The 19,639-nt window shown below is 49.0% G+C and overlaps 1 protein-coding gene across 1 annotated transcript in view; it reads left to right on the forward strand.

The window, feature by feature from the left end:
* Positions 1-19,639, forward strand: part of slc9a1a (solute carrier family 9 member A1a) — a 115,879-nt gene that overhangs the window by 18,915 nt on the left and 77,325 nt on the right. Inside the window, exon 2 of the mRNA XM_038797581.1 lies at positions 19,040-19,500. Within this exon, the coding sequence (XP_038653509.1) occupies positions 19,040-19,500 (461 nt within the window). The remainder of the gene's footprint in view (positions 1-19,039; positions 19,501-19,639) is intronic.

The raw sequence follows: 19,639 nt of genomic DNA on the forward strand, positions 1-19,639 counted from the left end.
TGGTGTCGGTGGCCACATTCTGGGAGGCGTTAAAGGCAGTGGTCTGAGGGAAGATCATCTCGTTCAAGGCGCACAGGGATAGGAGGCGGAGGGAGGAGTATGGACGGCTGTTGGATGAGATAGTTGAGGTAGACAGGAGATACATGGGGCCCCCACTAAACAATTGCTAGCGGAGAAGGGCATGTTGCATGGGCAGTTTGATGGATTGACAGTAGGGAAGGTAGTAGGCCAGTTAAGGCGGGCAATCGGGGAGGGGGCTGTTCAATACGAAAATGGGGAGAAGGCGAGTTGCGTGCTGGCTCATCAGCTGAGGAGGAAGGTTGCGTCCCAGTAAATTTTAAAGGTAAGAACAGAGAGGCGGGATATAGTGTCAGCTGGGGGAGATAAATGAGGTGTTCCGGCGGAGCCAGGTGGAGAGGAAGGAGATATGGGACGGTTCTTGGATGGCCTGGAGTTTCCAAGGTTGGAAGAATAAAGGAGGCAGGCATTGGGAGAGGTGCTGGGCCTAAGAGAAGTGATCGATAGTATTAGGGGGTTGAAGTCGGGGAAGGCTCTGGGGGCGGATGGCTTTCTGGCGGAGGTTAGATACAGAGAACATGCAGTGCAGAAGGAGGCCATTCAGCCCATCGAGTCTGCACCGACCCACTTAAACCCTCACTTCCACCCTATCCCCATAATCCAATAACCCCTCCTAACCTTTTTGGACACTAAGGACAATTTAGCATGGCCAATCCACCTAACCTGCACGTCTTTGGACTGGGGGAAGAAACTGGAGCACCCGGAGGAAACCCACGTGGAGAACGTGCAGACTCCGCACAGACAATGACCCAGCGGGGAATCAAACCTGGGACCCTGGAGCTGTGAAGCCACAGTGCTAGCCTCGTGTGCTACCATGCTGTCCGCTTATTAGGTGTTTGCTACGGAGTTGGCACGGTACCTGTTGGGGATGTTTAATGAGGCACTGGAGAAGAGGGAGCCATCAGAGACATTGACGCAGGCGTCAATTACTTTAATCCCGAAAAAGGGTCTGCTTGAGTATGGGTCATGTCGGCCCATTTCGTTGTTGAACACTCACGTGAAAATGCTGGCTAAGTTGGTGGTGGGCAGGATGGGGGGATGTGTGCCAGAGGTGATGGCGGAGGACCAAACGGGTTTTGTAAAGGGCCGGCAACTCTCCAGTAACATCAGGAGGCTGTTAAATTTGATAATGACTCTGTTGAGGGGCGGCTGCTGGAGGTTGTGGTCTCCATGGACGCAGAGAAAGTTTTTGATTGGGTGGCATGGAGGTATCTATTTGAGAACTTGGGTAGGTTTGGGTTTGTACCGAAGTTGTGCACCTGTTGAATGTAGCTCCAGTGGCATGTATAGTCACGAATGGAACGATCTCATGGAGTTTTGGGCCGCACAAAGGTACAAGACGGGTGTCCGCTGTCTTCGCTGTTGTTTGCGCTGGCGCTTGAGCCCTGCCATGACAGGATTGTGAGAGAGAGTAGAGAACATCGGGTGTCACTGTATGCGGACGATCTGTTGTTTGTGTCAGACCTGCTGGAGAGTATGGGTAGTACCATGGAATTATTAGAGAGGTTTGGGGCCTTTTCGGATATAATTTGAAAGTTGGGAAGAGTGAGGTGTTTCTGGTAAATGCGGCAGGGCTGGGAGTCAACTTAAGAGTGTTGCCATTCAAGGTGGTTAGGGAAGGGTTCAGGTGACGAGGGAATGGCCTACGATGCACAAGTGGAATTTGACAACGTTGGCAGAGCAGATTTGGGGAGGGATTTTAAGAGATGGGACACACTAGGCCTGAAGCTGGCAGGGAGGGTGCAGGTTGTGAAAATGAATGTGCTACCAAAGTTTCTGTTCGTCTTTCAGGCCCTCCCGATCTTTCTCCCGAAGGCCTTTTCCGGAAGCTGGAGATGGTGATCTCAAAATTTGCATGGGTGGGGAAGGTGCCGAGGGTAAAGAGGGCCCTGCTACAGAGACTGAGGCAGAAAGGGGAGTTGCTGCTCCCGAACCTGCTACACTATTATTGGGCAGCGAACGTGGAGAAGGTGAGGCGATGAGTTTGGGGGCGGGGGGGGGGGGGGGGGGGGGGGGGGGGGGGGGGGGGGGGAATTCTGTCGGGGATCCAGCTTGAGGGCTATGGTGACGGCTCTCCTGCCATTGGCTCCAGGGAAGTACATGGAGAGTCCGGGTACAGTTGACAGTCAAGATGTGGAGGCATTTTAATTTGGAAGGATGTTGTTGTTGATGCCACTGTACGGGAACCATGGGTTTGAGCCACGGGAGATGTATGGGATGTATGGGAGGCGGGTCTGGAGAGGGTGAGGAACTTGTATCTGGAAGGGCAGTTTGCGGGATTGGACGAGCTGTGGGAGGGATTTGAGTTGCTAGGAGGGAGTAAATTCGGGACTCCGCAAAAAAGGAATGGAGGGAGATTCCCAGGTTGCCGAGGTATACCCTTCTGGAGCAATGCTGCTCTCGGACAAGTCCTGGAGAGGGTAGGATTGGGGATATGTATGGGTGATTTGGGGAGGGGAGTAGGGGTCGCAAATGGCAAGAATCAAGTGCAAATGGGAAGAGGAGCTGGGGGGGGAAATATATTGGGGTTTGTGGTGTGAGGCGATGTGTAGGGTGAATGCTCCTCTTGCGTGCGGATGAGCTTGATTCAGTTCAAGGTAGTGCATTGGATACATATCACTCGGGCAATGATGAGTGGGTTTTTATGCGGTGGCCGCCGAGTGCGAGAAGTGTAGGCGGGGCCGATGAATCATGTGCACATGTTCTGGGGCTATGAGAATCTGGAAAGGTACTGGGAAGCGGTATTTGGGACATTGTCCAACGTTGTGAAGGTTGGACTGGGCCCAATGGTGGCGATCTTTGGGATATCCGATATGCCGGAGCTGATTTGGGTAGGGGGGCGGGCTGATATTGTGGCCTTTGGCTCTCTAATTGCCTGGCGGAGGATCTTGTTGAATTGGAGGGCAGATACACCACCTGGGCCTGGCTGGGGACTTTCTATGGTTAGAAAAGATCAAATTTGAGTTGAGTGGCTTTGAAGCACAGTGCAGATTGTTCATGACAATGTTTGAAGAATGGTTTGTCGTGGGGGAGGGGGAGGTTAGGGACTAAAACGGGGAAAAGTTGTACAGACGGTAGGTTATTAAGTGTTGTGTATGTTACTGTTCTTTTTACACATTTTGTAATGAAATGCATTTTTAAAAAGTAAATTGCAGGAAGCCAGTTCGGATTGTCAGGATTTGATCCCTTTCAATCTTTTTACAGTCTGAACCATATGACCAGTGGAAGAATGAAGTGGAGATGTGTTGTCTTTTTTTCTCTTCGGTAAGGATTGGCATTGTCGCTTCTTACAAGAAGTAAAATTAAAGTAAAATATTTTGCGATGATTTCTGTCAGTTGGATAATGTTGAAGAGTTAAACCTTCCAATAGAGCTTCTGAATGACATCTGAAGAGGGATGATCTGTTAAATGCCTTTGAAGCATGATCAGATAATAATAGATATCAGAAAACAAGTGGTCTTTCCATCGCGGACTTCAACAGATTATATTGAAAGTTGAAAAGTTCAAATTCGGAAACCGTGGATCTGTATTAATGCTTAAATTACTGGATTGTGCCAAGGTGGTGTCTCATATGGGCAGACAACTGGTTCTTGGAGAAGGTAACTGTGGATCAGATTTCTGTTGTCTTAAAACAAATCATGGGCAGTTATTTCTTTCAGCCTTCATGGAAAAAATGAGACACTTCAGGGTGACGCAGAGAATAATAAGACTCGATGATTGCCAGATTTCAAATTAGTTCATACATTGGACACAGTTGCCTAAATCAATGAAAGGGTTAAGGATGGCCAGAATGTGGATGGAAGCACCTTTGACCAATCTGGCTATCACAGCGGAATTATAACATTAGAGCAACAATATTGGGAGAATTAACATCCTCGGAACTCTCAGTGCAGTTAATCGGTGCTTCAGATGTGATTCCAAGTATCATGCAGTGAACTGCCCCAAGTGAAGAGTCAGGATCTTTGCAATGGCACATGACTAAGAGAATTTTGAGGGAGAGGATGAAGATGATGTTGAATCTGAACAAAATATACTGGTCACAAGGAGTTTAATCCTGTGATGAATGTGTTCATTGCAGACTCTTTTAATTGTGCAGAATTAGATAGAGTGCTAGTTTTTGAACAGTATGTGAGACAGATGGTTTAAAATATTACCTTGATTCTTGATTGTCACAGGTTAAGGAATTTCAAAGTACTACTTGCTTAAAATGTGGCAATGACAACACCCTGAGGTCACTAATGGGAGTTGTAATTTCATGTAAGATTGCTGGAGTAAGCCATTTCAAGAGTACTAATGTATTCCTGAATGAGATACGTAGGCAGTTGACTTATTGTCGTCTGTCCCCTGATTTGAGGATGGCATCTACTCTGGTTTGTAAATCTCTGCTTTGGGTCTTCATGTGACAACCGGTCGATTCTTCACTGATGGATCTTTGGGCATTTGGGGCAGAATGCCCACAAAGTAGTGGGATTCGGAGTGCGGGATTAGCTTCCTTTTTCCTTTTCTACCACTGCACTGCCTCATCGTTAAGATGTTATGATTCAAAGTGTGATGTGGCTTGATGGACAAGTTGCCATAGTTTTAGACAAATCTATAGCAAGCTCTTCCCAGTCATTCATTTTAATGCTCCCGCAATCCAAGAAGAGCTTCAGAATGTCTTCAAAGCAATTTCTTTGGTTGACCATTTGAGAGTTAAGAAAATAGGACTTGGTGGGGGATGGGGGAGCAGATGATTTTCAGCCACCAGGGCGCAGTGTGAGGGGCTTGGCACTAAATTAGAAAGCAGAACCTCAAGGGTTATATATTATATATGGCTTATCACCTGAACCACATGCGAATTGGCACAGGGTACATACAATTAGAGAGATAGATACGTGGCTCAAGGACTGGTGTGGGAGAAGTGGGTTCTACTTTGGAGAGCACTGGCACCAGTACTGGGGAAAGTAGGGTGTGGGGGGGGGGGGGGCTTTCCTGTTAGGACGGTCTATGCCGCAACTATGCTGGCAACCATGTTCTAGTGAGCTTTATAACTAGGGAAATAGGATTTCAAATGACATGCCAATAATTGATGGCAAGGAGGCTGTGGCAGGTGAGGATCTAAAAACCATCATTATCACGAACGAGGTAGTGCTGGGTAAGCTGACCGGGCAGAAGGTAGACAAGTCTCCTGGCCCTGATGGAATGATCCAAGGGTACTAAGAAGTGGTGGGGGAGGGGGGAAAGAATAGCAAATGTGCTCGGGGTAATTTACCAAATGACGAATAATTCCTCAAACACAGCCACAAATATCCCTCACCCTGCCTCAAAGCCATCCGCTGGACCCCATAATTCGTATTTGATCTTTTCCAGCTGAAGAAAATCATCCAGCCAGGCTGCTGCACCCTAGTGACCACCACTCCAATAACAGTTTACGCTGGGCAATCAGAGAGGCGAAGGCCACAAAGTCGTCCTTCCACCTTTCCATCAGCTCCGGCTTCTCCAATATCCCAAATATCGCCACCAAAGGGTCCGGCTCAACCATTTCCCCCACTATCCTTGCTAGTGCCGTGAACGCTCCCGCCCAGAATTTCTCCCAACTTTCCGCAGCCCCAGAACATATGTGCGTGATTCGCTGGTCCCGTCCACACTTCTCATACGCATCTGCCACACCCTAGAAGAACCCCTCCGTATTGCCCGAGTCATATGTACCCTGTCTACCACCTGGAACTACATCAGGCTCATCCTTGCACATGAGGAAGTTGCATTTACCCTTTGTAGCGCCTCAGTCCATACTTCCCAGTTTATCTCCCCTCCCATTTCTCCTTAATCTTCACTACCTGCACACCTCCCTCCTCTCCCAGTCACCTGTATATGTCCCCAATCCTGTCCTCCCCTTCGTCATCTGGAAGCAGCAATTGCTCCAACAGAATGTACCTCGGTAAACTGAGGAACTCTTTCCAAACCTTCTGCACAAAGTCCCTTACCTGTGGGTACCTAAACTCACTTCCTCTCGGGAGCTCTACTCTCTCCTTTAGTTCTTCTATGCTGGCAAACCCCTTTTCCAGGTACGGTTCCCTCACCCTAACTAGCTCCACTTCTTTCCACTTCCTATACATACTGTCTATCCTCTTGGTTCAAAACCGTGGTTTTCGCACAATGGTGCCAACACTGACATCCCTTATGTCCTGAAATGTTTTCTTCAGCTGGTTCCAGACTTTTAATGTGGACTGCAACACAGGGCTCTCCACGTATTTCCTTGGCGCCATTGACAATGCTGCCATCACCATAGCCCTCAAACTGGACACCCCTACAGGATTCTTCCTCCATCCTGACCCATTCTGCCTCTTCTCCTTCCCACCACCGCCTCCCTTTCTCCATGTTTGCCGTCCAGGTTCTGAAACGACAACCCTCCCTTCTGCGTCTGTCTCTGTAACAGGGGCCTCTTAACCCGTGGCATTTTCCCTGCCCATAAAAAGTCTGAGATAATCATATCCAGTTTTTGAAAGGCCTTCAGTACAAAGATCAGAAGTGTCTGGAATATGAATAGGAACTTCGGCTTGTTCCCCTGTGCAGTTCAAAGTTTTGTGAGCCCATGTCGTTGGTCTGTACACTCTCCACCGGTGCCACGTATAACAGGCGCACCCATGCCACAAACATCGGCCCGGACCTTCCCAGGACCGCCTCTCCACCCGGTCAAATGCCTTCTCCGCGTCGATAGACACCACTACCTCCGATACCTGCATTCTCGATGCAGTAATGATCACAATCAACAGCCTCCTTATATTACTAGAAAGCTGTCTGCCTTTTACGAAACCTGTTTGATCCTCAACAAACACCCCCAGGCCACAACATTCCACCCTTCCCGCTACCAAATTAGCCAGCACTTACCCATTCATATTTAACAGCGATATGGGCCTATACGACCCATATTCCAACGGGTCCTTCCCCTTGTTTGGTATCAATGTGATCGTTGCCTGCGTCATCGTCTCCAGCAGATCCCCCTTCTCCAGCACCTCATTGGACGCCGCCAAGAGATGTGGTGCTAGGTCCATTGCAAACTCCTTCGCCAGGTAACCATCGGCCCGGGGCCTTCCCTGACTTCATACCCATTATACTGTCCAATACCTCCCTCGGTCCCAAGGGGCCCTCTCGTGTATGCCTCTTCTCTCCCTCCAACTATGGAAACTCTTCGACTAAAAACCATCCCATGTGCCCGTCTTCGCACTCCAGGTCTTCCCTATACAGCTCCTTATAATAATCCTGAAAGGCCTTATTTATCTTCCCCGGCTCCAATACCACCTCCCCTGCCTCCGTCCATATCTTCACTATTTTCCTGGATGCGGCCTGCCTCCGTAGCTGACGCGCTCACATTCGACTCGCCTTCCGTATTCGTATTGCACCCCCTTGCCCTACACAGCTGTCCTACCACCCTTCCTGTTATCAACCTATCGAATTGCCCCTGAAAAGTTTTCCTCCTCGCCAATCCCTCCGTGGTGGGAGCCCTCGAATACTCCCTATCTACTCAACTATCTTGTTCAATAATTGATTATATTCCTCCCTCCTCTATCTGCATGTGCCTTGAATTAGATAATCTCCCCTCGGACCACCGCTTTTAGTGTTTCCCAAAATGTGGCCGCCGACATCTCCCCATTTTGGTTCAGTTGTATGTAATTTTCTTTTGAAAAATATTTTATTGAGGAATTTATATTATACGTTTTAACAGAATAAGCGACCACACACCACGCAACAACAAACCCAGCCAATATGACTTACATAAACAACTCCCCAACCACAGTTCCCACCAACTTTATCCAACACCTCATGCCTCCCCTTTTTAACCCCCCACATCACTTCTGACAGCTTAGTCTTTTCCAAAGAAGTCGATAAATGGCTGCCACCTCCGGGCAAACCCTAGCATTGGTCCCCTCAAGACGAACTTGATCTTCTCAAGCCTGAGAAACCCAGCCATGTCACTAACCCACACCCCCGACTTCGGGGACTCCGGGTCCTTCCATACTAACAAGATCCATCTCCGGGCTACCAGGGAGGCAAAGGCCAAAACATCGGCCTCTATCGCCCCCTGGACTCCCGGTCTTCTAACACACCAAAAATCTCCACCTCTGGACTCGGGACCACCCTCACTTTCAGAACCTCTGACATAACATCGGTAAACCCCTGCCAGAATCCCCTAAGCTTTGTACATACCCAAAACATATGGACATGATTCACAGGCCCATCCGCACACCGCCCATACTGATCCTCCACCCCTTCAAAGAACCTGCTCATCCAGGCCACAGTCATATGTGCCCTATGGACCATCTTAAATTGTACATTCTACATTCTACATAATCTTTAATCACAGCTCGCACTTTATCCCAAAATCCTCTATCTGCCAACAACCACAAATTGAGCCTCCACCCTGGCCTCTTCTTGTCCCGATCTAAGCCGAATCTCCAGCCAGTGGGGTGCATGGTCCAAGATTACTATCCCGCGTACTCTGCCCCCTCCACCCCAACCAAAACCTCCCGGCTCACCACAAAAGACTTGATTCTTGAATACACCCTATAAACATGTGGGAAAAAAAAGGAATACTCTCTTCCCCCTGGGTTCTTGAAGCACCACAGGTCCACCACACCCATGTTTTCCATAAACCCGCCCAGCTCCTTTGCATTCACATCCCATGCATTGACCTGGGGCTTGATCTATCAACCCTCGCCTCGAGGACACAATTGGAATCTCCTCTGATAATCAACTGGTGCATAGCCAAGTCCGGGACTGCTGCCAGCAACTCCCTCATAAAACCTACATTGTCTAATTCAGTGCATACACATTTACCAATACCACCGGTGTCCCCTCCAATACCCTACTCACCATCACATATCTCCCACCCGGGTCCCTCATTGCCGTCCCGCTTATATTTTCTTGCTCATCAAAATGGCCACGGCTTTGAATCAAACCCTGAGTGGAAAACCTGACCCACCCATCCCTTTCTTAGCCTAACCTGGTCCTTGACGCGGAGGTGCGTCTTCTGCAGAAAGACCACCTCCGCTTCTAAACTCATTTGATGCACAAAGACCACAAATCTTTTCACCAGTCCATTGAGCCCTCGCACGATCCATGTTATCAGCCTCATGACCAACCTCTCAAAGCACTTCATAATTATGTCAGGGCCACTGGACCGTAGTCATTGAGGCTCTCCCTGTCCACCCTATCTAATCCTCTGATCATCTTGTATGCCTCAATTAAGTCACCTCTTAACCTTCTTCTCTCTAACGAGAACAGCCTCAAGTTCCTCGGCCTTTCCTCATAAGTTCTACCCTCCATACCAGGCAACATCCTGGTAAATCTCCTCTGCACCCTTTCCAATGCTTCCACATCCTTCCTATAATGCGGCGACCAGAACTGCACACAATACTCCAAATGCGGCCGCACCAGAGTTTTGTACAACTGCAACATGACCTCAAGGCTCCGAAACTCAATTCCTCTACCAATAAAAGCTAACACACCGTACACCTTCTTAACAACCCTCTCAACCTGGGTGGCAACTTTCGGGGATCTATGTCCATGGACACCGAGATCTCGCTGCTCATCCACACTACCAAGAATCTTACCATTAGCCCAGTACTCTGTCTTCCTGTTATTCCTTCCAAAATGAATCACCTCACACTTTTCTGCATTAAACTCCATTTGCCACCTCTCAGCCCAGCTCTGCAGCTTATCTATGTCCCTCTGTAACTTGCAACATCCTTCTGCACTGTCCACAACTCCACTGACTTTAGTGTCATCTGCAAATTTACTCACCCATCCTTCTACGCCCTCCTCCAGGTCATTTATAAAAATGACAAACAGCAGTGGCCCCAAAACAGATCCTTGTGGTACACCACTAGTAACTGGACTCCAGTCTGAACATTTCCCATCAACCACAACCCTTTGTCTTCTTCCAGCTAGCCAATTTCTGATCCAAACTGCTAAATCACCATGAATCCCATGCCTCTGTATTTTCTGCAATAGCCTACCGTGGGGAACCTTATCAAACGCTTTACTGAAATCCATATACACCACATCAACTGCTTTACCCTCATACACCTGTTTGGTCACCTTCTCGAAGAACTCAATGAGGTTTGTGAGGCACGACCTACCCTTCACAAAACCATGTTGACTATCTCTGATCAAATTATTCCTTTCCAGATGATTATACATCTGATCTCTTATAAACCTTTCCAAGACTTTGCCCACAACAGAAGTACGGCTCACTGGTCTATAGTTACCGGGGTTGTCTCTACTCCCCTTCTTGAACAAGAGGACAACATTTGCTGTCCTCCAGTCATCTGGCACTATTCCTGTAGACAAAGATGACTTAAAGATCAAAGCCAAAGGCTCAGCAATCTCCTCCCTAGCTTCCCAGAGAAACCTAGGATAAATCCCATCCGGCCCAGGGGACTTATCTATTTTAACACTTTCCAGAATCTCTAACACCTCCTCCTTATGAACCTCCAGCCCTTTTAGTCTAGTCGGCTGTATCTCAGTATTCTCCTCGACAACATTGTCTTTTTCCTGTGTGAATACTGACGAAAAATACTCATTTAGCACCTCTCCTATCTCCTCGGACTCCGCGCACAACTTCCCACTACTGTCCTTGACTGGCCCTACTCTTACCCTAGTCATTCTTTTATTCCTGACATATCTATAGCTACCTTCCAATTTGTAGGAACTGTTCCAGAGCCTGCAGAATCCTGGACGATAACCACCAATGCATCCACTATTTCTAGAGCCACTTAAGTACTCTGGGAGGAGGATTATCAGGCCATGGGGATTTATCAGCCTTCAATTTCCCCAACACCATTTCTTTACTAATATTAATCTCCTTCATTCCTCCCCCTCATTGAACTATGTGTTCACCAACATTTCTGCTATCTGGGTCTAGATTCTCTGCCCCGCTGCACCACTTTTCTGCCCCGATCTGCCGGCGGGATTCTCCGTTACGCCTGCCGGTCAATGGGGTCTCCCAATGTGAGGCAGCCCCACGCCGTCTGGAAACCCCCAGGTGGTGGCAAAACAGAGAATCCCTCCGGTGGAGAATCCCTGTTTTGTGAAGACAGAACCAAACCCACCATTTCTTTGTCCCCTATTTAAAAATATATATTTTTATTAAAGGCATTTTGCATGTGTATATAGATAGAAATATCAGAAAATCACAAATCCACAGGAACAAAGAGTATAGGTCCGATACGAAGCCCACAATTCTCTCTGCCCCCCCATCTCCCACCCCACAAACAGTGAAGATAACCCCCCCCCCCGCCCCTAATTTACTTCCGCCTCTGGGTGAGCCCCTCCTCTTTCCCTTGTAAGGCGAACTTGATCCTCTCCAAAAGCAGGGATTCTGCCAGGTTGCTCACTCACACCACTGCTGTAGGCGGCCGAGAGTGATAATCGCTTATTGTCACAAGTAGGCTTCAATGAAGTTACTGTGAAAAGCCCCTAGTCGCCACATTCTGGCGCCTGTTCAGGGAGGCCGGTACAAGAATTGAACCCGCGCTGCTGCCTTGTTCTGCATTACAAGCCAGCTGTTTAGCCCACTGTGCTAAACCAGCCCCTTCAGCCAGCACAACATGATATCTGTCTATCAGGGATCAAAGGCCAATATAGAACGATACAGCGCAGTACAGGCCCTTCAGCCCTCGATGTTGCACCGACATGGAAAAAATCTAAAGGCCATCTAACCTACACTATGCCCTTATCATCCATATGCTTATCCAATAAATTTTTAAATGCCCTCAATGTTGGCGTGTTCACTACTGTTGCAGGTAGGGCATTCCACGGCCTCACCACTCTTTGCGTAAAAAACCCACCTCTGACCTCTGTCCTATATCTATTACCCCTCAATTTAAGGCTATGTCCCTTCGTGCTAGCCACCTCCATCCGCGGGAGAAGGCTCTCGCTGTCCACCCTATCTAACCCTCTGATCATTTTGTATGCCTCTATTAAGTCACCTCTTAACCTTCTTCTCTCTAACGAAAACAACCTCAAGTCCATCAGCCTTTCCTCATAAGATTTTCCCTCCATACCAGGCAACATCCTGGTAAATCTCCTCTGCACCCGTTCCAAAGCTTCCACGTCCTTCCTATAATGAGGCGACCAGAACTGTACGCAATACTCCAAATGCGGCCGTACTAGAGTTTTGTACAACTGCAATATTTGTACAATATGTCAGCCTCTCGCTCCACCTGGACTCTCGGATCTTCCAACACTCCAAATATCGCCACTTCTGGACTCTGGCCACCCCTATTCCCCGAATCTCGGACATGACATCCGAGAAACCCTGCCAGAACCCCATTATTTTGGACACACCCAGAACATGTGGCTCTCCAAAACACCCTCCTCACCCGCGGGTCTTCCCCATCCACGCAAACCCTCAAATTATTCCGGTCACCTTCTTAAAAAACACTTGGGAACAAAGATGGGACGGTTCTAGGGCAAGAACCTGGGCAGCCCCGTCATTTTAACCGCCTGTATGCACCCAGCCAGTGACAGTGGCAACACATCCCAGCTACTAAAGTCTGGCTTCATTGCATCGACCAGTCGTCCAGCTCCGCTCCCACCACTCAGAACGGCAACTCCCGCAGCCTCCTCTCCAGCCCTCTAGCATTGGGAACATCTAATTTTTCCCCATGTTCAATTTATATCCCAAAAAACGCCCAAATTCCTCAGGATCTCCATGATTGCATCAAAGCCGCCCACCCAGTCCGAAAATATAACACAAGACCGTCCACATACAATGAGACTCTGCTAGGTCCCAGTTCGCTCAATCCCTCTCCAACCCCTCAACACCCTAAGTGCCATTGTCAACAGCTGTCTCCAGAGCCAAAAGCAACTGGGAGAACGGGCACCCCAGCCTCGTCTCCCTCTGCAGCCCAAAGTACCCCAAGCTCATCTTATTCATCCAGACACGAGCTATCGGCGCCCTGTACAGCAACCGAACCCAATCCATGAAACGCTGGCCAAACCCGAACTGACCCAGCACCTCCAACAGGTCTGCCCACTCCGCACAATCAAACACCTTCTCCGAATCCATTACCACCACCACTTCTACCTCCTGCCCCTCAGGGCATCATAATGACATTGAATAACCTGCATACATTTGCCAACAGCTGCTGCCCCTTCACAAACCCGGTCGGGTCCTCCCCTATCACCCCTAGCACACAATCCTCCATCTGCGATGCTGACACCTTCACTAACAACTTCGCATCAACGTTTAGCAATGATATCAGGCGGTACGACCTTCACATCACCAATATTCTGTCCTGGTCCACCCACATTGATGCTATAGCCAAGAAACAGCACCTTGACCTCCTCAGGAAACAAAGGAAATTCAGCATGTTCACATTGACTCTTACCAACCGTTACAAGTGTACCATAGGAAGCATCCTATCTGGCTGCATCACAGCCTGGTATGGCACCTGCCTGGCCCAAGACCGTAAGAAACTACAGAGTTTCGAATACCGCCCAGTTCATCACACAAACTCGCCTCCCATTCTACTCTCTCTACACCTCCCGCTCCCTTGGGAAAGTGGGCAGCTGAACCAAAGACACCCCCCCCCCCCCAGGTTGAGACTCTAACTCATACAACCTTCTGTGGAAGGCCTCAAACGCACCACCTTGCCCCTCTCATCCTATCAATCTCCCTCGTCGCTGCCTGCTTACTGAACTCGTTCACCAACATCCAGCTTGCCTTTTCCTCATACTTGTACACTGCCCGCCTGGCCCTCCGCAATTGCCCTACTGTCTGCCCCATGGACACCAACCCAAACTCCATCTGGTGCCGCTGCCTCTCATTTAGCCGCCCCATCTCTGGTGCAACCGAATACCTCTGATCCATCCTCAAAATCTCATCCACTAGCCTGCTCTCGCCTCTCGTTCTACCCTCTCCATATGCGCCCGGATTGAGATAAATCACCCCTGACTCCCACCTCAAGTGCCTCCCACAACATGGAGGCCAAGACCTCTCTAAAATATTGCCCTCCTCAAAGGCCACTTTCTTATTGGCCTGCAAGGCCACCCCATTCGCCGTCTTGTCCAACCCCAAATGGAATACCTGCCCTACTCATCCCTTCCTCAGTCTCGTCGGCCCATTCAATCCTTGCATGTTCCAAGTAACCAGTCTGGTCGGGCAGCTCCCCGTCCCCCATCTCTGCTGATCAACCATACCCCTTCTTTAGCCATCATCTCCCCCACCCACCCACCCCCACCCTCGTCCGCGTCGTGTATATTTCCAGGCCGGCCTCAAGATGTCTGCCGACATCCCTCCTTAACCAACTGCCTACACCAATCACACCCATGTGATTTTGGGGCAGCACGGTAGCATGGTGGTTAGCATAAATGCTTCACAGCTCCAGGGTCCCAGGTTCGGTTCCTGCCTGGGTCACTGTCTGTGCGGAGTCTGCACATCCTCCCCGTGTGTGCGTGGGTTTCCTCCGGGTGCTCCGGTTTCCTCCCACAGTCCAAAGATGTGCGGGTTAGGTGGATTGGCCATGCTAAATTTCCCGTAGTGTCCTAAAAAGTATGGTTAAGGGGTGTTGTTGGGTTACGGGTATGGGGTGGATACGTGGGTTTGAGTAGGGTGATCATTGCTCGGCACAACATCGAGGGCCGAAGGGCCTGTTCTGTGCTGTACTGTTCTATGTTCTGTCAGTAACCCTCTCCATTACCAAACCAAAAACCAACCCATTTCCCCCCTCCCTCTTCCAGGAAACTCCTCACCACTCCGTTACCTAACCCAACCAGCTAACATAGTGACCCCTGTCCAGGGCCTCTGACTCCCCTCATCACCCCTCCCCACATCCCCAATTCGCCCCTCACCACCCCACCCTCCAAACAACAAACATACAAGGAAAAACAAAGGGTACACTCCCCCTCCCCGCTCATCCTGTCGTAGCCATTCCCAATCCACCCACCGTGTCCAGCTTTTACACACAACTCTACTCCAAAGTTCAATGTTCTCACACTCCTCCCAGTTCATGGTGCCTCATGAACTCCTTTGCCTCCTCCAAGTCAAAATACAACTCTTGTTTCTGGTGCGTAACCCACAAGCGGGTGGCATGCAGGACCCCATAACTCAGCCCCTTGTAGAGGGCGGCCTTGATCTGGTTGTACCCGGCCCTCTGCTTGACCAACTCCGCTCCCAGGTCCTGCTATATCTGCAGAACTCTTTCCTCCCGAGTGCACTTATTGGTCTCCCTCACCTCAAGATCTTCTCCTCCTTATCCAGGAAACGATAAAGCCTCACCACCACCACCCTCGCCGGCTCACCCACCTGCAGTGCTCGGTCCAACTTGAGAGGACGTTAAAAAGCTCCCTCCCCCATCAGCTTCTCCAACATGCCCGCCATGCACTTGGCAGCCTCTGCATCTTCAATGCCTTCAGGCTATCCTATAATCCGCAGGTTTTGCCTCCAGTTGTGGTTCTCGAGATCCTCCAACTTCTCCTTCAGCCTTTTCTGGTTGCTCTTCACCATCAGCATCTCTGCTTCCAGAGAGGTCAACCACTCCTCATGCTCACCCACCGACTCTTCCACCTTTTGTATTGCCAGGCCCTGCGTCTCCAGCCTCTGCTCCACACGCTCGATTGCCGCCCTAAGTGGCTCCACCACCTTAGCCAAGTCGTCTACGGCCTAATTCCTCTGCTGCTGGAACTTGCTGTTGAAGAATTCCACCAGCTGCTCCGTTGACCACTGGGTGGGCACCGCTGCCCCCCCTACTCTCTGCCGTCTTCTCTTGTGTCGCACCATAAATATTTTCTTGTTGAAGATGGTGTCTCTTTCTTGTCGCACTGCGCTTCCGATGTGCCAAAAACCAGTCCCACCAGAGGAGTTTTACACTCCCTCAGTGCTCATGCACTTTCTGCCATCCAACACCACATAATTTGTGTGGGGAAGGACCGAAAAATCTATCTCGAACGGAAGCCCCAAATGCCCGACCGCACACTCCATGGCCGCCATCGGAAGTCTCTTTGTCCCCTATTATACATTCCCTGTTTCTCACTGTAAGGGACCTATATTTGTCTTCACCAATCTTTTTCTCTTCGTGTACCTATAGAAACATTTCCAGTCAGGTTTACGTTCCCTGCAAGCTTACTTTCATACCCTACTTACCCCTTCTTAATCAATCCCCAGATAGTATCAATCAATACTATCTTTAATTTCCCTTGGAAGCCATGGATTGGCCAGCTTTTCTGTTTTAATTTTGTGCCGGACAAGAATAAACAACTATTGCAGTTCCCCCATGCGCTCCTTGAATGTTTGCCATCGCCTATTCACTGTCATCCCTTCAAGTAATGTTCCCCAATCCATCAAACCCAACTCATGCCTCATATCATCGTAGTTTACTTTATTAAGATTCAGGACCCTGGTCTTCGAATCAACTACTTAATTCTCCACCTTGATCTGATCTGATACTCATTGGAGGAAATTTCAGCTCTTCCAATACTGAATATCGCGGATAAACAGTCTGATAATTTGAGAGAGCTGATGGTGAGGCAGAGTATGTTGTTTGCATACTTATGCAAATTAATACTGAGCACTTGGATGGTATTTGTGAGGATGGCTTCTTTTCATTACTCCCCTTGACTTCCCTCGTAAGCCACAGATGCATCTTTCGTTATTGTTTATTTACTGGATTTCTTATTCTGTATACCCAATCAACCCAAGCCAGCTCTCCCCATATACCCATGTAATTCTTGATTCTTGTTCAGGACTGGAATATGTCACCCTCAATCTAATGTGGAATTTGGTTGAATTATGATCACTTTTTAAAGAGCATATTTTACTCTGAGATTACTAATTAGCCCTGTTCATTACACAATATTAGATCTAAAATAGCTTTATCCCCAGCTTGCTGCACAATGTATTGTTCCAGGAAACTGTTGTGAAAACATTCTACAACTCTCCTCCCAGGCTAACTTTGCCAAGTTGATTTCTCCAGTCTATATGAAGATTAAGCCCCCCAATATTATTACATGGTCTTTGTTACACACACCAATTAATCTTTTTTTGCTCATGCTCTGTCCACAGTATAATTACTGTTAGGGGGCCTTTAAACTAAACCCACAAGCACTTTCTGACCAATGTTATTGTTAATCTCCACACATACTAATTCTCTTGCTGATCACCTGAGCCTAGTAAGATCCTTTCGTACTACTATCCTTAATGCCATCCTTTATTTTCAAGGCTTCTACACCTCATTTTCCAATCTGCTTTTTTTTTAAATGTACCCTGTTTCCCAACCTTGACCCCCCTCGTAACAATATTTATGTAATAATTAAATCTAAATCTCAATTTGCACTGATAGCTCATCTATTTTGTTACAAATCCTTTGCGCATTCAGATAAAAAGCGGAGTTAGTATTTTGTTTGGACCCTATTCACGAATGCACTACTGCCATTAAACTCTTGTTCCTTGCAGTCCCACGCCGTTTCTCTTTACATCTCCCTGGAGTTGTATATTGCACTATAGAAATGCATTTAGAACATAGAACATAGAACAGTACAGCACAGAACAGGCCCTTCGGCCCTCAATGTTGTGCCGAGCCATGATCACCCTACTCAAACCTACGTATCCACCCTATACCCGTAACCCAACAACCCCCCCCCCCTTAACCTTACTTTTTATTAGGACACTACGGGCAATTTAGCATGGCCAATCCACCTAACCCGCACATCTTTGGACTGTGGGAAACCGGAGCACCCGGAGGAAACCCACGCACACAGGGGGAGGACGTGCAGACTCCACACAGACAGTGACCCCGCCGGGAATCGAACCTGGGACCCTGGAGCTGTGAAGCATTTCTGCTAACCACCATGCTACCCTGCTGCCCTGAACTTTTTTTCCAAACTTAAGGTAGGTTCAAATTTTGATAATATTTTGATGAACCTCTGATCCTGGTGACTATTTGCTCTGCATTGCTTTAACACTTAACCAGTGTTGTGACTTTACGCTCCAGTGTCCACTCCATCACTGCCCTCCGGCAGGCCCACGGCCCTCAAAATCTGCCTGCGCGATCTATTCTCCGGGTCCTCCATTTTGTCCTGCAGCCAACTCTGTTGATCTCTCATCAGCCCCATCTCCGCAGCCATCGAGGTGAGCTGCTCCTCGTGCTCTCCCACCGCCTCCTCCACCTTCCGGATCGCGTGGCCTTGGGCCTCTAACCTCATCTCCATGTGGTCGCTCCCCACCTTTATAGGATCCACCACCCTGGCCAGGTCCTCCAAGCACTCCTTCCTCTGCTGGGCAAACCTCTCGTGCAGAAAGGTCACTAGTTGTTCCATCGACCACTGGGCTGACAACTTGGACCCTGATCCTCCGCCAACTTCCCCTGTATCGCAGGCTCCAACCCAGCTTTCAACTGGTCAGCACAGTAGCATGGTGGTTAGCATAAATGCTTCACAGCTCCAGGATCCCAGGTTCGATTCCCGGCTGGGTCCCTGTCTGTGTGGAGTCTGCACGTCCTCCCCGTGTGTGCGTGGGTTTCCTCCGGGTGCTCCGGTTTCCTCCCACAATCCAAAGATGTGCGGGTTAGGTGGATTGGCCATGCTAAATTGCCCGTAGTGTCCTAAAAAGTAAGGTTAAGGGGGGGGTTGTTGGGTTACGGGTATAGGGTGGATACGTGGGTTTGAGTAGGGTGATCATTGCTCGGCACAACATCGAGGGCTGAAGGGCCTGTTCTGTGCTGTACTATTCTATGTTCTATGTTCTAATTGTTCCCTCCTTTTTCGACCACTTCTGGTCCACGAATCCATAAACCGTGGGGATACACTCCTCTTCCACCTCACCTGCACCCGCCGTTAGCTGGGGAAAAGGTCTAAAAGTTCATCATGAGCTGGAGCCACCAAATGTGTGACCACCCACTCCATGGTCGCCACCGGAAGTCCGCCAATGCGTTAGTAACTAGGATATTTCATGCGTTCACTGATGGTTGTTTTGTATTTTTAGGTTTTCACTACCTCCCAAAGCTGTCGTCGGTTGTCCCAGAGAGCTGCCTGCTGGTGTGCGTGGGCCTGATAGTGGGCGGTTTGCTAAAGAGTGTGGGAGAAACCCCGCCTATCTTGAGGGCAGATGTATTCTTTTTTTATCTGCTGCCACCTATCATTCTGGATGCCGGTTACTTCTTACCCGTTCGGCCTTTCACTGAGAACGTCGGAACGATCCTGTGCTTTGCTGTGATCGGGACACTGTGGAATGCAGCCTTTGTTGGGGTAGGGCTGTATGCAGTATGCCAGATCAAAGGATCTGGACTGGAAAACATCACTCTGCTGCCGAACCTGCTGTTTGGCAGCATCATCTCTGCTGTGGATCCTGTGGCGGTACTGGCTGTCTTCGAAGAGATTCACATCAATGAATTGTTGCACATCCTGGTGTTTGGAGAGTCTCTGCTCAATGATGCCGTCACTGTGGTGAGTGTGATAGTTTTCAACAGACACTTCATTCCACATCATTCATCCTTTTCCCATGGCCAGCCCGCAGCTCACTCCAGTGCAGCAACAGGTGATGGTGACCCCACACCTTTCCCTGTAACCAAACCATTCCTCCCTC

This window comes from Scyliorhinus canicula, chromosome 1, assembly GCF_902713615.1.
Source record: "Scyliorhinus canicula chromosome 1, sScyCan1.1, whole genome shotgun sequence".
NCBI classification, from domain to species: Eukaryota; Metazoa; Chordata; class Chondrichthyes; order Carcharhiniformes; family Scyliorhinidae; genus Scyliorhinus; species Scyliorhinus canicula.